The sequence below is a fragment of the Apus apus genome, chromosome 4 (genome assembly GCF_020740795.1).
Source record: "Apus apus isolate bApuApu2 chromosome 4, bApuApu2.pri.cur, whole genome shotgun sequence".
NCBI lineage: Eukaryota > Metazoa > Chordata > Aves > Apodiformes > Apodidae > Apus > Apus apus.
In genome coordinates this window covers 45,391,232-45,405,474 of record NC_067285.1, presented here as the reverse complement: position 1 = coordinate 45,405,474, position 14,243 = coordinate 45,391,232, and the positions used below count along the sequence as shown (strand labels likewise).

The following is a 14,243-nucleotide window of genomic DNA, read 5'->3' as shown; positions in this document are numbered from 1 at the left end:
TGCATTCCTCTGTGCTGCATTAAATGCACTCCTGACAGTTTTCCAACTTTACGACAGAGTTAAGAAATAGCAGCAGGAGTACATACATTGAGTATTCCATTAATAATGGAAAATATAAATTCTTCTATGTGCAATAAACACATTACATATGAGCACAAAACATGACTTTTTTCTTCCTACAAATAAACCCACATATCCTCTCAGACCTCACACCAAGACAGCTACTCGAGGGAAATGCTGCACAAACTCAAGTAATAGCTCTATAATAAAAAATAGATCTGCAGACAGAGCTGGCTGTGCTCAACACCATCAGAGACCTTCCTATTCATTATTTATGTGGCACTATAGATTAGCATAGCACTCCACAGAAATAAATACAAAGAGAAGTGAAGTCCCATCTCTCCAGCAGGCAGGGCAGCAGTTGAAGCACTGGTCTTCAACCAGCATCTTGAGTCACACCCTTTTTATAATGCACTGGGTGAAAAGTGTCTCTAAAAGGCAATGTGAATTTGTGAGGCTTGACACTTGCCCGTCGATCTGGGGCTGGGTTAACAACTATTCAAATCTGTTTTGGCATAGGGTAAATATCATGAGTGATTTCAAAATCCAGTTAAGGATTTGGCTAACTTTAACCCCTAAACTCCCTTCAAACTCTAGCCAGAAAGTCATTAAGGTGAATTCTTTACAATTCCTACACTATCACATTACGGAAATTTCTAATAAAACTCTGTTATAAGCATGTGAGGGAGCTGAAATCCTTGCCACACACAAATCAATGACTAAGCTTCACTGGGTTTATAACTTCTTCACCGAGTTGGGCTTTAAGAAGTGCAGATACAGCTGATTTGATTGTCCCCCTTATGGCAGAAAATGGAAAGCTGGAACTAAGAAATCTGGACTCCTGGGTCTTGCAGTGACCCTGCCGGAGATGTCAGGCTAGACATAACTTTGTTGTTCTTTTTAAACTCAGTTTTCCTATCAGAAAACCAGTTACTAGCTGTTTCACACCATCCTTGTGATGGCTACTGTGATTATTACTGGTAGCCCTATGAAGATTGCATTGGCTTTGAAGATTGCCAAGCCCACATCAGGCATTGTCAGATTTTTTCCCTAGCACAGATTTCAGGGAGGGAGCAGGAAGAGGCAATCAAGAATCACATCCTGCCAGCAGCTACTTGGAGTGGAAAGAGACATTGCTGAAAGTATTCTTAGCTGGTTTTTGTTTGTTTTTTTTTCTCCCCCTCTACAAATTTTCAGCTGGAAATCAAGAGCAAAACTACTACTTTGTAGTCCTCTAACTTCCCACAGACCACCAGCAAATTGCTGCACAGAGGAGCTCAGGAATGAACCTCAGGGCTGTATAACTGCCAAAGCATTGAGGACAGATGTTAGGAACACAGCCTTAAAAGATTTCTTGGTATTAATGACAAGGAAGCTGAGAAAACCTTCTTGAAGTGAAAAATACAGGAAAAATGTTAATAAAATCTTAAAATAATTATGGTTAAAGGGATTTCTGGAAGTCATCTAGTCTAAGCCCCTGCTCAAAGCAGAGGTACCTTCAAAATTGGGTAAGATCATAACCCAAAGAACAGAGATTCTCTGGGCAACCTGTCCAGGGAAAAATCCTGTTGACTGATTAGTGCATATGAACACCACATATACGAAGATTTAATGTAAAGAATAGTTGCATTGATATATTTGCACATATTTTATATCTACAGTACCTAAAAATAAAATAGTAATGTGCATATAGTGAGCATAGATATATTTTATGCACACACACATGAAAGAAAGAATAAAACTGCAGTAGTGGAATCACTGCCCAGCACTAGGATCCATTTCCAAAATCAGTGATGACTGAGTAATGGCAAGTTAGCCCATTTTTGACAAGTTTCTCAGTCATGTCCCTCAGATGGTGACAGTGCAATGTAAGATTGGCTGTGTAGCCCTGGGATGCCAGACAATGGCCCATCCTCCTGCTCCAGAAGTACTTCCTAGAATGAATCTGTGGAAATAAAATAATTCAGGATGACAAGAAATTATGGATACACTGAAAAGCAGAAATATTGAAGTTCCCCTCCTTCCCTTGATCTCCTTCCAAACTGTGTGAAGGACTATGTCCCTTCTCATCTGTCCTCAGCATTGTGAGGTCCTCATGGACAGGCTCTGTAGTAATATGGGATCATGTTTCCTTGGGCAGCTCTACCTAGTGGAGTGTCCCACACGCTGGAGACCCCAGGCACCCTAACCACAGAGATCCCTGCCATGGAAACAGGAACCTCTGAGATCTTGAGTTTTTGCTGGTTCCCAAAATCACCCCTGGGAGGTGATGTCTTATGTATGACCAGGAGCCCTAATGAGATGTTGGGCTTCCTGCTCCACAGTGGGGTAATGTTGAGTCCTGCTAATCTTGCATCCCTCCTAGGCTTCTCCCAGTCCCCTCAACTATGTTTGGTAACTTCTGGGAAGGTCCCTAAAACACCTGCAAGAGTCAGGAATTTGGTTTGGCAGAAATAATGATTAGAGCTGTTACAAGACATGTTGACAATTTCACCTTTCATGCTATACAATGTCAGTTTCACAAACTGTTGGGATTTCCCTCCAAAACCAGATTGTCACTTTTCAACAGCTGTTCTCACCAATTCTCTTCTTTCCTGTCTCTAACAGCCTCCAATGTGAGCAACTTCTCCCAACGAGAGGCACAGGAACCAGTATCTGTTAGCCAGCCTTTAAGATGGTGACCAGATATAAGATGCTAGATGAAAGACAAAGATCTGTGTATGAATTCCTCTAATTAATTATTTTTTGGTTTTACTAAAGTTTCCACTCTGTGTTTTCAAAGGATCACCAATCCCCTTCACGTGCCTTCGCACACACACGAACGCTTGCACATACCTCTGGCTCATGACAAACAGCCCCAGCATTGATCACATTTGCCTCACTTTCCCCAATAAGAAATATGAGATTAGCTTTTGTTGGCTCAATTAATCTGGCATCTGTCCTCTGCACCCTATAAATCATTGCACATGCAAAGAAGGGCTCATGCTTTAGCTGCCGTATTGATCCACATAGACCTTTGGGTTCGGAGCAAAGCCTCTTTAATTACTTTGGCTGACTTTCAGGGTATTCTATTTATTTATTTATTTTTGCAATGTCTGGAGAAGACTAGTACCACATTTTAGTGCTGTTACCACTTAGCTTAGATTTGGAGTTTTGGTCCCCAGAGAAAAGTCATCTGCCTCCACCTGGCCTGCCCACGGTTGGCATCAAACTCAGAAAAAGCCATTCTTTTACCTTCTCTAAGGATTTGATAACCTCTACACTTTCCTTAGCCAGAGGTGTTTTGACCTTTAATTAAAAGGAAAATTTGTTGTCTTCCATTCAGAAGGCAGCAAATAATGAACTCATTAAAATGAGGTTAGTGTTCAGGCCTTAGAGCAACGAGAGGCAAAGTCTCATTAGCAGCTAACAATCCAGAACATAGCACATAAATAAGCCTAATATGGCAGAGCAAAATGCCTTGGTGCATTAAATTTGAGCAGAATCAAATGTTTACAGTCAATGATGTCTGGGGCATGAAGTTTTAATGTACTTAATAAAGGAAAGCAAATTGCTTCCTATTAGGCATGAAATGTTGCGGCAGAAATTGCCCCAAAAAGTTTATTATGTAAATGAAGGATAGAGTCGTAATTAACTATGACATAGTGGGGAAAAATCACTTCTTCTTAATAGATGCACCAATTATGAAGAATAAAGACATGGCAAAGATATGGCAACTTCAAATCTACAGAAGGTAATTATATGGGTTAAAGCAAAAGACTGCTGAATATAAACACAATATAAGAAGAAACCGTATCTTGTGGGTGTCACAGAAAGAAGCCTCATTGACGAAGCACAGACTCAATAAATGAAAGCCACAAGTTTTGAGAGACTGCAGGCAATTAACATTTTGTATTTGAAAGAACAGCTTGATTACCTTAAATAAACCACACTTTGCTTAGGCTGGCCCGGAGACATGTCTGTATGTCCCTGTGCAGGTGTGCTCCATGGAGAATGATCATTATTTAGCATGATCTATTTAACTGCCCAAAAATAAAACAACAGTGAGTTCCAGCTGCTAATTTAACACTGCTCTGTGAGTTCAGTGGGGAACCCCAATGGTTTTTTCACATGCAAGTAGATCTCTTCCACTTATAGCTCTTTTAAGCCCCTGTACTCAGAGGAGAAATAAGTGATCCTACTGACCCTGAGGAAGAGACACTGGCAGACTGAAATTTAACACTGTGGCCAGATGAAATTCCCAGGAGAAAAATCTTCTCTACAAAATAAGGACCTACAGGAGGCAAAAGTTCTCATTATTTACTGTGCCAAACTACCAGTGAAGGCAATCTGAGTAATTAGCAATTTTGTCTGAATAGATATTCATTAAAAATAGGGAAGGCAGACCCTAATCACCTAACCAGAGATTGCTTTTTTTATATTAAGGATGTGGAAGACATTGCCCTACCTCTCCCCTACAAAAGGCAATTAGTGACAGAATAAGTTTGGAATGCCTTAACTGACAGTATCTTCTTAGTACTAAAGTTAGGTGAGGTCATGAAAATAAAGTTTAGTTGCTTATTTTGTAAATTAATATGCAGACCTAGAAACTGCAATTAAAAAAACCAAACCTTTAGGACCATGCCAAATTCAGTTTGAGTGACAGATTTGCCCTTTAGACAGAGAAAAATGCTTGACATGCTGCAAGTTACAGGATTTACATCTTAATCCTTGCTCTTTGTTTTAATGAGACCTCACTGGGCTGGAAGGTTTCTGCCTACCCCACAGTTCTGTCATCTTATTGAGATGTGAGTGTGAGGGAAAACAGAGAGGAAAACTGCAGTGATATAATGATGTTTGTTTTGTGTACCTTCTTACACTGTATATTAAGCAATGATAATTTCTCAGGATGTTCTTTCCTCAAAGGAAAATTGAATTGATTTTGCTTGTCCCATCAGTCTTTTTTCCACATATATAAAATGCTCTAGATAGCTTAGAAAATTATGTTCTAAAATATAATGACTCAGATTCTATGCTTGAGACTTTAATGGTGTCAATTTAGTGCCAGTTTTTACCAACTGGGAATTTCTTCAATGGCTTAGCTAACAGTGGCGTTGATCTCCGAGGTTTTACATTAGTGAACATTTAGCTGTTATGTATTATGTAAATATAGTCCCACATGTGAAATTGTCACAGGATTGAAATAATCAACTTATTAAATGTCTGGCAAGATAGGCTGGAAACCATACTGCTACCTTAATATTTAATGCTAGAGCACAATATTCTCTGTCATTATTTTATTTCCTTTAGTGAGGAAAGGAAATTGCTTGGTGACTGTTGTAGCCCATAACCACTTTGTTTTACATCTTCCTTAACAGCCAACAAATGTTTCTATTCAAAAAATGAAGGCAGATGCACACTGTCTGACAGCCTTTTGTGTTAGCCTCCTGAGCTGTCTGCCACCTGAATAATGCCTCTTCAGAAGGCACCTGTTGGCAAGCAATGCTTTAGAGGAGGCTGGTACTCCAACGTGGATGATGCTCAAATATGTGCATTGTTAAGAGAGAGTCAGGAACTTTGTTCATGTCCTACAGCAAGTGCTGACAGTACCTGCCAGCACCTCCCAGCCCATTGCCATGCAAAGGAAATACGATAAATCTTGAGACCACAGAAACCTGACTGCACAGGCCATCGATCTGCATCTCAGCTGCTTAGACCCTGCTTACATCAATTACGCTGGACTGGCCATACTTTTGGTTTATGGTCAGGAGCAGAGTTTGGTGGTGGTGGTTTTTAAATCAGACCAGCAGGTTGAGCGAAAGGTAAAACTATTTTCCTGTACTGTGAAGTGAAACTACTAATGACCATCCAGAATGTGATGTTTTCAAATGAAAGGAAACATCAGCTGGGCTCACACTGTGTGTAAACCACTGCATTCATTTTGTCTTTGAACTCTACAAGAACATGAACGTTTGATCAATAGAAATGTTATTAATAGATAATGGGAAAAGTTCTCAAGAGCCACATAATGGAGACACAGAAAATTGATGAAAATAGAGCTTAAAAACCATCCAACATTGGCAAGACCAATAGGGAGATAAATGCACCATCCATCTGACACATGTAGCACATCCAAATTACATAATACAAAGCAGAAAGGTATCTGTGCAGCAAGGACTATCTTTAGAAGCAATGCAGGGTTGACAACCAACAGTAAATGGAGATAACTCTGAACCATCTGTCCTTTTTCTCTGGTGGTTGAAAATTCGTCCAAGAAAAAACAGATAGGTGACCAAGACTACACCTGTTTCTTCTACAGGTTCTCTTTTCCTCCACTTCATTTAGATTGGTCTTATCTTTTGCTTGGACAATAAAAATAAACAGGGATGTAATTTCTGACACAGACACTACTTCTGTCATAGGTCAAAACTGGAGCTTTGCTCACTCACTCTTAAACCTGAATTTGGTATTCAGACACAATCAAAAATGTTTCTGCAGGTAAGTAAATCCCAGCACCTCCACATATGGAATGCAAGCAGTATTCCTAATTTTACTTTGTGTTTTAAGCACATTTTATCAAGATTCAGCAATAGCCCAAAGCGTGGGTGACAATGATTTACTACATTGCTGCATCTGAATGGCTGGATCTAAGTCCTGCCACAAATCACTGCAAACAATGTATATCTTGGTCCAAGCTACAGAACCATCACCTACTTAGGTACTATTAATGGCATTGCTGGACCATCTAACTCTGATGGAGCAAATTAAGCTTATTGTAATAGTCTTATAAAAAAGAATGAGCCAGAAATAAAATACGAATCATTTAACAGGATCTTCTTTTTTTTATATCTCCTCAGTTGGACACAACTTTTAAAATGAGGCATTCCAAAAAACAATATTAATTTTTCTAAACGCATGTTAATTTCTTGTTTATTTCAGGCTTTACTAGAGACTCAAAATTTACTGCGCACTCAGGTTGCAAATTTTACCTTCAACCTTGGATTTTCAGGAAAATTTTACCACACAGGTAAGAAAGAACTTCATGTTCTCAGGTAGCTGCAGTTAAATAGGTGACAGGATTTTAAACCTAGCTTTAAACACGCCCTTTTTAAAATAACATGTTGAGCCAGTGGCACAGTGGGAAATACATTTTCTCCACCTTTTGAGGATCCAGTGTCTAGTTCAGTGTCCAAAGGGGCTACGGATGAGCTTTTCGGGAACACAAAAATGCCCTTGGTGCTTTTCTTAAAGATGTGGGGTAGTAAATCTTAGGGTTACTAAGGAGGTAAAGCAGCTGCTAACACCTCTAAAATTCCACAAAAGACAGGGCAGCACAGAAGACATACTAAGGTTTTCCCAGTATGATGAGATATAAATGGTGGAAAAATCATGTCTCTCAACATCTGAAGAGGCAGGAGTGTCTGAATGGGGTGCACAAGATTGTGTTATGACTGCAAAGGTGATCTGTGTCTCAGTGGTCTGCAAATCAGGAGGGATAATAAAAGCAAAACAAGATGAAAAGAAATTGGTGTTGAAATCCCACTCCTTTCACAGTCTGTGCAGTATCAAGATGCACATTTGCACTGTGCTGCTGTGGAAGATCAGGTGCTTTTACATCTCCTCCTTCTCATGACTTCTTCCTTTTTGCTCAATTTCTGAAAAGCCCAATGCCCCCCACTTTTTTTTTTTCCCCATGTTTTTTTTCCCCCCTCTCCTTTACCTTTTTCTTAATATGTTGCTGCACCTCCACTCAGGCTTCCCTCAGCTGCCACCAAGCCATGCTGCTCCCTGGCACTGTTAAGGCAAGAAAAAAAAAAGAAGAAAAAAAAGACATATTCAGCAATTAGCTTCAAAGGAGACACCTCCCTATCCTCCCCCTTTCCAAACCCCACCCCCTTCCCACCAGGAGGCAGCTGTGGAGAAAGGCAGATCATGCCTCTCAGCCGAGGTGTAGAAGTGCTCCCCTTTTCATTGCTGGTATTTGAACACCAAACAGATGAGCTTAGCCAGCTCTTATGGCTCCATTTCATCACCCGAGAGGAGAATAGAAAAGTCCCTGGGAGAAGGGGAGATGAGGAAGCATTTGAGGAATGAGTAGAGAGAAGGCAAGTAAAATTATGTATTTGTATCACTGTCACTTTCCAAGTCGAGGCTGCTTTCCCCTTGTGCAAGCACATAAGGCAAAACAGCTACTGCCCAGGAAACTTTACAGACTAAAGATATAGGCTGGAGAGCCTGAGAAAAATGAGAGGTAGAGAGAGATGGAATTACTTGCCTGGGGTCATATAACAAGCCAGTGGCAGGCCTGTGATTAGAGAGCAACTTTGGAGACAGAACTTCAGTATTCTCCCCACTTCATCTTGGCCTGCCTGTGTAGTTATTCCTTCTGGAGATTAATTGGACACACACACTACAGCAAAATAAACAAAGAGTAGCCCAAGGCCCTGAGCTGCTCTGAAGTTGGATGCTGCTTGGCTGTGGCCATCTACAGAGCAAAGCTGCCATCATTGCAGTGTCCACTGCAGAGGAAGGTAATTCAGGGAGGGAAGGAGGTACAGAAAGGGAATTTATTACAAATACTATGGCATACTCAACAGGGTCTGGCACAAAACATGCAGCCTTGCTACAAAAATCAACTCCCTGACCTGCCAACACAGTTTCTCCTTCCTTCATCCCAACGGCCTCCATATTGCTGTCACAGGTTGTCTTGCCCAGCTGGTGAAACACTGAACAATTTCAGATTTACTGCTGCTGCAGAGAAAATAGGAGGATGTGCATGTGTACCTGTCCTCATAAGGCTCTCCAGGCTTACAAAAATAGCACAGGTCTACTTAAGGTGTTGAAGCTTGTCATTGCCTCCAAGAAGGGACCTGACACTGCCGGTACCTGGTGCTGCATCTGAGTTAAGTGACCACTTCTTGTACAGGTTAGTGGTGGTCTTTGTCATATCAGCTTAGCACAAAGGTTTCAAAGTATTCTCCATGCAATATGCACTTTATTGGCTCACTATAAACAAAACATGGAAAGGTATTTTTTAATTACTGTTAAAGTGGCTTCTTTACGCAGAGAGGCTTTAAGTAGCAGATACTCAACATCTTTTATTAGCCTACTGCAACTACTGGGCCTTATTGACTTCCTTAAGGTGTGGTTTTGCTCTCTTTCCCAAAACTTGGAGGGAGATGAGCATGGGAGTGTGCTGGCAGATTAAACAGTTACACATTTTCATCAGAAGATGTTGCTGACATCTGTACTACACTCCCAATCCTAGCCAGTGTGCCTGCACACAAGCCCAGCAGCCACCACAGCAGCCTCACTGCTCATCTTCTCACCACCACCACCACTCCCTTCTGGCAGCACTGCTAAACTATACACTGGAGACATAACCCTATCAGCAAAAAAAACAATAGATCCTATTGTTTTGGCAGTTTTGGCAAACACTTGGTCATGCTGTGGCAGTAGAAATTAAGATGTTCTCAGGATTTGCATTTAAGATTTATAGCATTATTGATAACAACTTCAAACTTAGGTTCAGTATTGAGCTCAAAGGAGACCTCTAAGTTATAGCTGTAGTTTTAAAATATGGGATTATGTATTATGGGCAAATGAACTCTGAATTATTGCTTACCTGAATGAAGAACATACTGCAGCTCAAAGCAGATATATGTTCACCTTCTTGATTGTAGGTCTACTGCATTTTTCACATTTCACATTAAAATGAAGACAGAAAGTTACATAAAGCATGTTGACTGTACAAGAAATTAAAACCTCAAAATCCCTCGTTTTGCCTCCGATACTCTGAGTAAGGGATTAGGCAAAAGTATTTCAATATGAGCACTCACCAAATGCTCCAGTAAACCTTGGCATGAGATTTTTTGGAAATAAAGCTAATTAAGAATTTCTAAAATCAAACAACATTCTTTTTAATGGCTTGTAAAGAAAATTATCCTCAAAAGCGACAGCACCACCAAAAATTAGGCTTCCAACCTTTCAGTTTCATCTCCGCTATTACAGGGTGGGATTGTTTTTGTTTAAACTGGAAAATGTTATTCTTCATCTTATTTGATTTTTGGTATGGTAAAAAAATAAAGTGCAAAGTTTGATTAGCTGTATCTCAATTTATGAAGATATTAGTAGGAAAAAAATAGGACTTTAAAATACATTTTGTAAAAAATGGAATTATTAAAGAATCATCCTCTACTTCAAATGTTAATAAGGCACTAAATTATACTTTGACCTAAATCTTATGAAGAATGATTGTAGTTCTTTATATATTTCAAATATCCACTTTTTTCCTCTTCATCCCTACCTTTAGGTTATCAAATAGATCACCAGCTTCACAAACTCCTATCCCATTTCTCTTCTGTCCTATTTTGAATGCATATCTTAAGTTTCTTCCCCAAATCCCTTGTGTCTGCCTGAGTGACTGCAGGTGAACCTCATACCCCAGAAAACCAGAGAGCCAACATCCAGCTGATGCAATGTACAGCATTTATACACAAAGAAGCAGACATTCACAAAAGGAACAGCACTCTGTCCTTTCTTTTCAATAAGGAATTACTTGTAAAACAAGTTTGCTTCCTTTTTCCAACACCACTCCCATCAACAGGAGCAATTTCATTAGAACTTGCAGAGTGCTGCAAAGAAGGTAATGTAGTGATTCAGTGACATCAGGAGAAAGTTTCAAAGTAATACTCTCCTTCTGAGTATTACATCTGATCATCTATTATGATCAAAGAGCTGGAAGACCTCTGCTGTGAAGATAGGCTGAGAGAGCTGGGTCTGTTTGGCCTGGAGAAGAAAATGCTTTTGGGAGACCTTCCAATACCTAAAGAGTGCCCACATGAAAGATAGGGAGAAACTTTTCACCAGAAGACAGTGATAGGTCAAGGAATAATGGTTTTAAATTGAAAGAGGGGAGATTTAGGTTAGACATCAGGAAGAAACTCTTCACCGCAAGGGTAGTCAGACACTGGAATGGGTTGCCTAGGGAGGTTATGGGTGCCCCCTCCCTGGAGGTGTTCAAGGCCAGGTTGGATGAGGCTTGTGCAGCCTGGTCTAGTGTGAGGTGTCCCTGCCCATAGCAGGGAGGTTGGAACCTGATGATCTTTAAGGTCCCTTCCAACTTTAACCATTCCGTGATTCTATGATTCTGTAGCAGCATCATTCAAAAAACACAGCAAAAATGGAAAATCAAAATAAAGAGCTGAACTGAACAGCATTTGCAGAACTGAAAGGGTTTTAAGAACAAAAGATAACTCTAACAGTAACTGAGACTTACTTCTTTGACTGAAGCTAAAAAAAAGCATTTACGTGGTAAAGGAAAAAGAAGGAAGGCTGCTAATAAAAATAACATTGTTGAATAATTTGAGGGTGAAGTTACAGAAGTGTAAATTTGCCTTTCCAGTTTGAAAAAAATAGTGGAAGCAGCATCGTATCATTTCTCAAACGACAGCTTTTCCTTGTTATCACCACACATGCCTGCTTCTGCCTGAAGCAGATACTCCTCACTGACACAGGAGTTCTTACTGGTTTTTACTTCAAGATTAAAGCTGGCAAAAATTGAATGCTGAGCCATAAAAAACAACATTTGGAATCCCTGTGCCAATACAGCCTCACATTTTCCACTTAATTAGCTTTTGAAACTACTGCAAGCTTGCTTCATCCTTTACCAGAAATTCTGAGATTTCAATTTACTGAGGCTAATCATGACCCAGCTTTGAGGGGGCTGGGGTGTTGGTGAGGCTCTGACACACGAGCTCTCTCTGATGCCACCCTGGCCAGCTACAACCATGCAGGTTCTAGCAGGACCAAAGCAGGTGGGTACAAGTCCACCCAATCTCCACCTTCATGGGGAATCTGAACTTCTAAACACTGTGTTACACAGCAAAACAATCAACCCTTGAAAACTGAGTTTTGTTAGAGTTACTGTCAGTTAACACCAAGCCAGGGATAGAAAGGGATAGCTACCATCCACTGGTAATCCACATCACTATGATATGGTAGAGCTTATCTCCAGCACAGTAAGACATCCAGACCAAGGACAGTAGGTTTTGTGGCAGGCTCTTCTGTGTTTAAAAAACAATTGTGGGCATTTTCTGCCGTTGCTTTTCTATTACCTCTGTTTAATTTTTTTCTTTCGTTCTTTTGCAGGGACTGAAGAGGAAGACGAAGGCGATGACCTGCTGTTGAGATCCGTGGATGAGTTTTGGTGGTTTCCCCACATGTGGAGTCACATGCAGCCTCACCTCTTCCACAACGAGTCGTCACTGGTGGAGCAGATGATCCTCAACAAAGAATTTGCAATAGTAAGTAAAAGTTACCTAAAGATTTGCTGTGATACCTTTGCACAGTATAGTATGCTTTCCAAACTGGTTTTATGTTCAGCTATATTATCCATATATATTAATATAGATAAGCAAATAAGGCAGCAAGATTGGAAACTTGGCCCAAAAAAAGGCTGTGACTCAAAACTGGGCTGAATTTTGTCTCAGCCTTTTTCACTGCTGGGCTTTCTGGAGAAATAGCAGCCCTTCACTCGAGCAACCTTGCAAGCACGTAGGGATCAGAAGCAGTGAAATCACAGGAGGTCTCACCTTACCTTTTAGTCTTTGAGAAGGGTTTTATACAAAGGTTATCAACTTCCTGATGCTTGGTGAAAACATCCTCAACAGGGGAGGGGCAAAGTTGCAGTGAACCCTGAATGTTGTGTATGGTTTGTGAGAAGCTAATGAAACAAATAAGTGAAGCTGCTGGATTTCAATGTGCTTTTTTTAGATGACCTGCTTGAAAAACATGTTTTTTACTTAGCTAATCTGTTGCTAATATTTATAGATAATGATGTTCCGTGTTTGTTCGTTTGTGTTGTTAACTGACAAAAGCTATCCTCCTAGCATTACCCAGAGTACTTGTACTCCAAGGTCAGGTGGAAACCATTTAGAGGCCTTCAGTATAATTCTATTTGCTTACTGAGCATGACAAAAACCTAAAACGTATAAATGCTTGCTTTGGAAAAGACACCGTGTGGTCTTTGACAAGGCCTAGGAAGGCCAAGCAACCAGAGCCACTCCAAAGAGCAGGGTGTCAGTGTGAGGCTTTCTCTGCTGCTCAGGGAACAGGAGCCTCAGCCCTTTCCAGCTCAGAAAGGGCAGCCAGCAGCTGCCCGTGCCTCCCATCCCTCACATAAGCCAAGGAAACCAGCCGAGGCAGATGCCTAAACAAGCAGTTGGAAGCAAATTATTCCCTTGTTTATGAAAATATTTTCCTAACAACCTTTAAAGAAAAGTAATTAAAAATGGCTTAACTGTTTTCTCTTCTTGCCAGACTTCCCCCTTCCCATCTCTTGCTTGGCAGGGTGCTAGTACAGAGGCATTTAGGATGACTTTTGTTTTTTACAATTCTACTTTACTGTCAGCCCTCAATTCTTGGCATGGCCTGTTTATGCCTTTTGTGTGGCCTGGCCCAGAGACCCAAAAATAGTTGAGATTTTAAATGCGAGAGTAATTTTTAAAGTAATCTGTATCTCAAAAATGCATGGTCCGTTCATCTTTAAACCTATGGAGAAATTCTCCTAGTGTTTTCAGGAAGCATGACGTCCTCTAGGTCGATCACCTTTAGGAGAAAAATCTATAGCACAGCCTGAAAACAGAGCTTGTAATAGAATCTGTTTGCAGATTCTACAAAAGGCAAAAGCAAATGTCCCTATCATCACTGAAGGGTAGAGATTCCTTAGGGTGCCTACAAATAAGGAGCTGATGTCAGTGAAAGGCTGCTGTTATTACAGTTTTATTTCCTGCTAACATTTGGACAGGGGTTGTACCAACCTCTTAACCTTGAGTCTATACCAGCTGTACGATTTACTTATGAGAACATTTCTTTTCAAAAGGCTTCCTGTGAAATCCTCTCTTTGGGAGAAATTTGTCTTCCTGATATGACAACCTTCCTGATAGCTATCAGAGAGGTACCAGCCATCACTTCAGAGTAGTTTTGTATCCTTCCCTGCTTTGTCATCCTCAGCACAATATCTTGCTTGGGAACAGAAGTCCCTGTTCTACAGCTGCACTTCTTTAAGTCTTCCAAAGCTAAAGCAAACCCCTTTTCATTATTCTGTGGCTTTACAGCATGGATCCAAATTTAAAATAGAGATCTAGAATGACACATAGAAAATCTGCTTGATGTTATACATGTTTTATTTGTGCTGTATTATC

The 14,243-nt window shown here is 40.4% G+C and overlaps 1 protein-coding gene across 1 annotated transcript in view; it reads left to right on the top strand.

Annotated features, from left to right (window-relative positions):
* Window positions 1-14,243, top strand: part of LOC127383685 (bifunctional heparan sulfate N-deacetylase/N-sulfotransferase 4) — a 100,423-nt gene that overhangs the window by 36,649 nt on the left and 49,531 nt on the right. Inside the window, exons 3-4 of the mRNA XM_051616992.1 lie at window positions 6,979-7,066; window positions 12,190-12,344. Of these exons, the coding sequence (XP_051472952.1) occupies window positions 6,979-7,066; window positions 12,190-12,344 (243 nt within the window). The remainder of the gene's footprint in view (window positions 1-6,978; window positions 7,067-12,189; window positions 12,345-14,243) is intronic.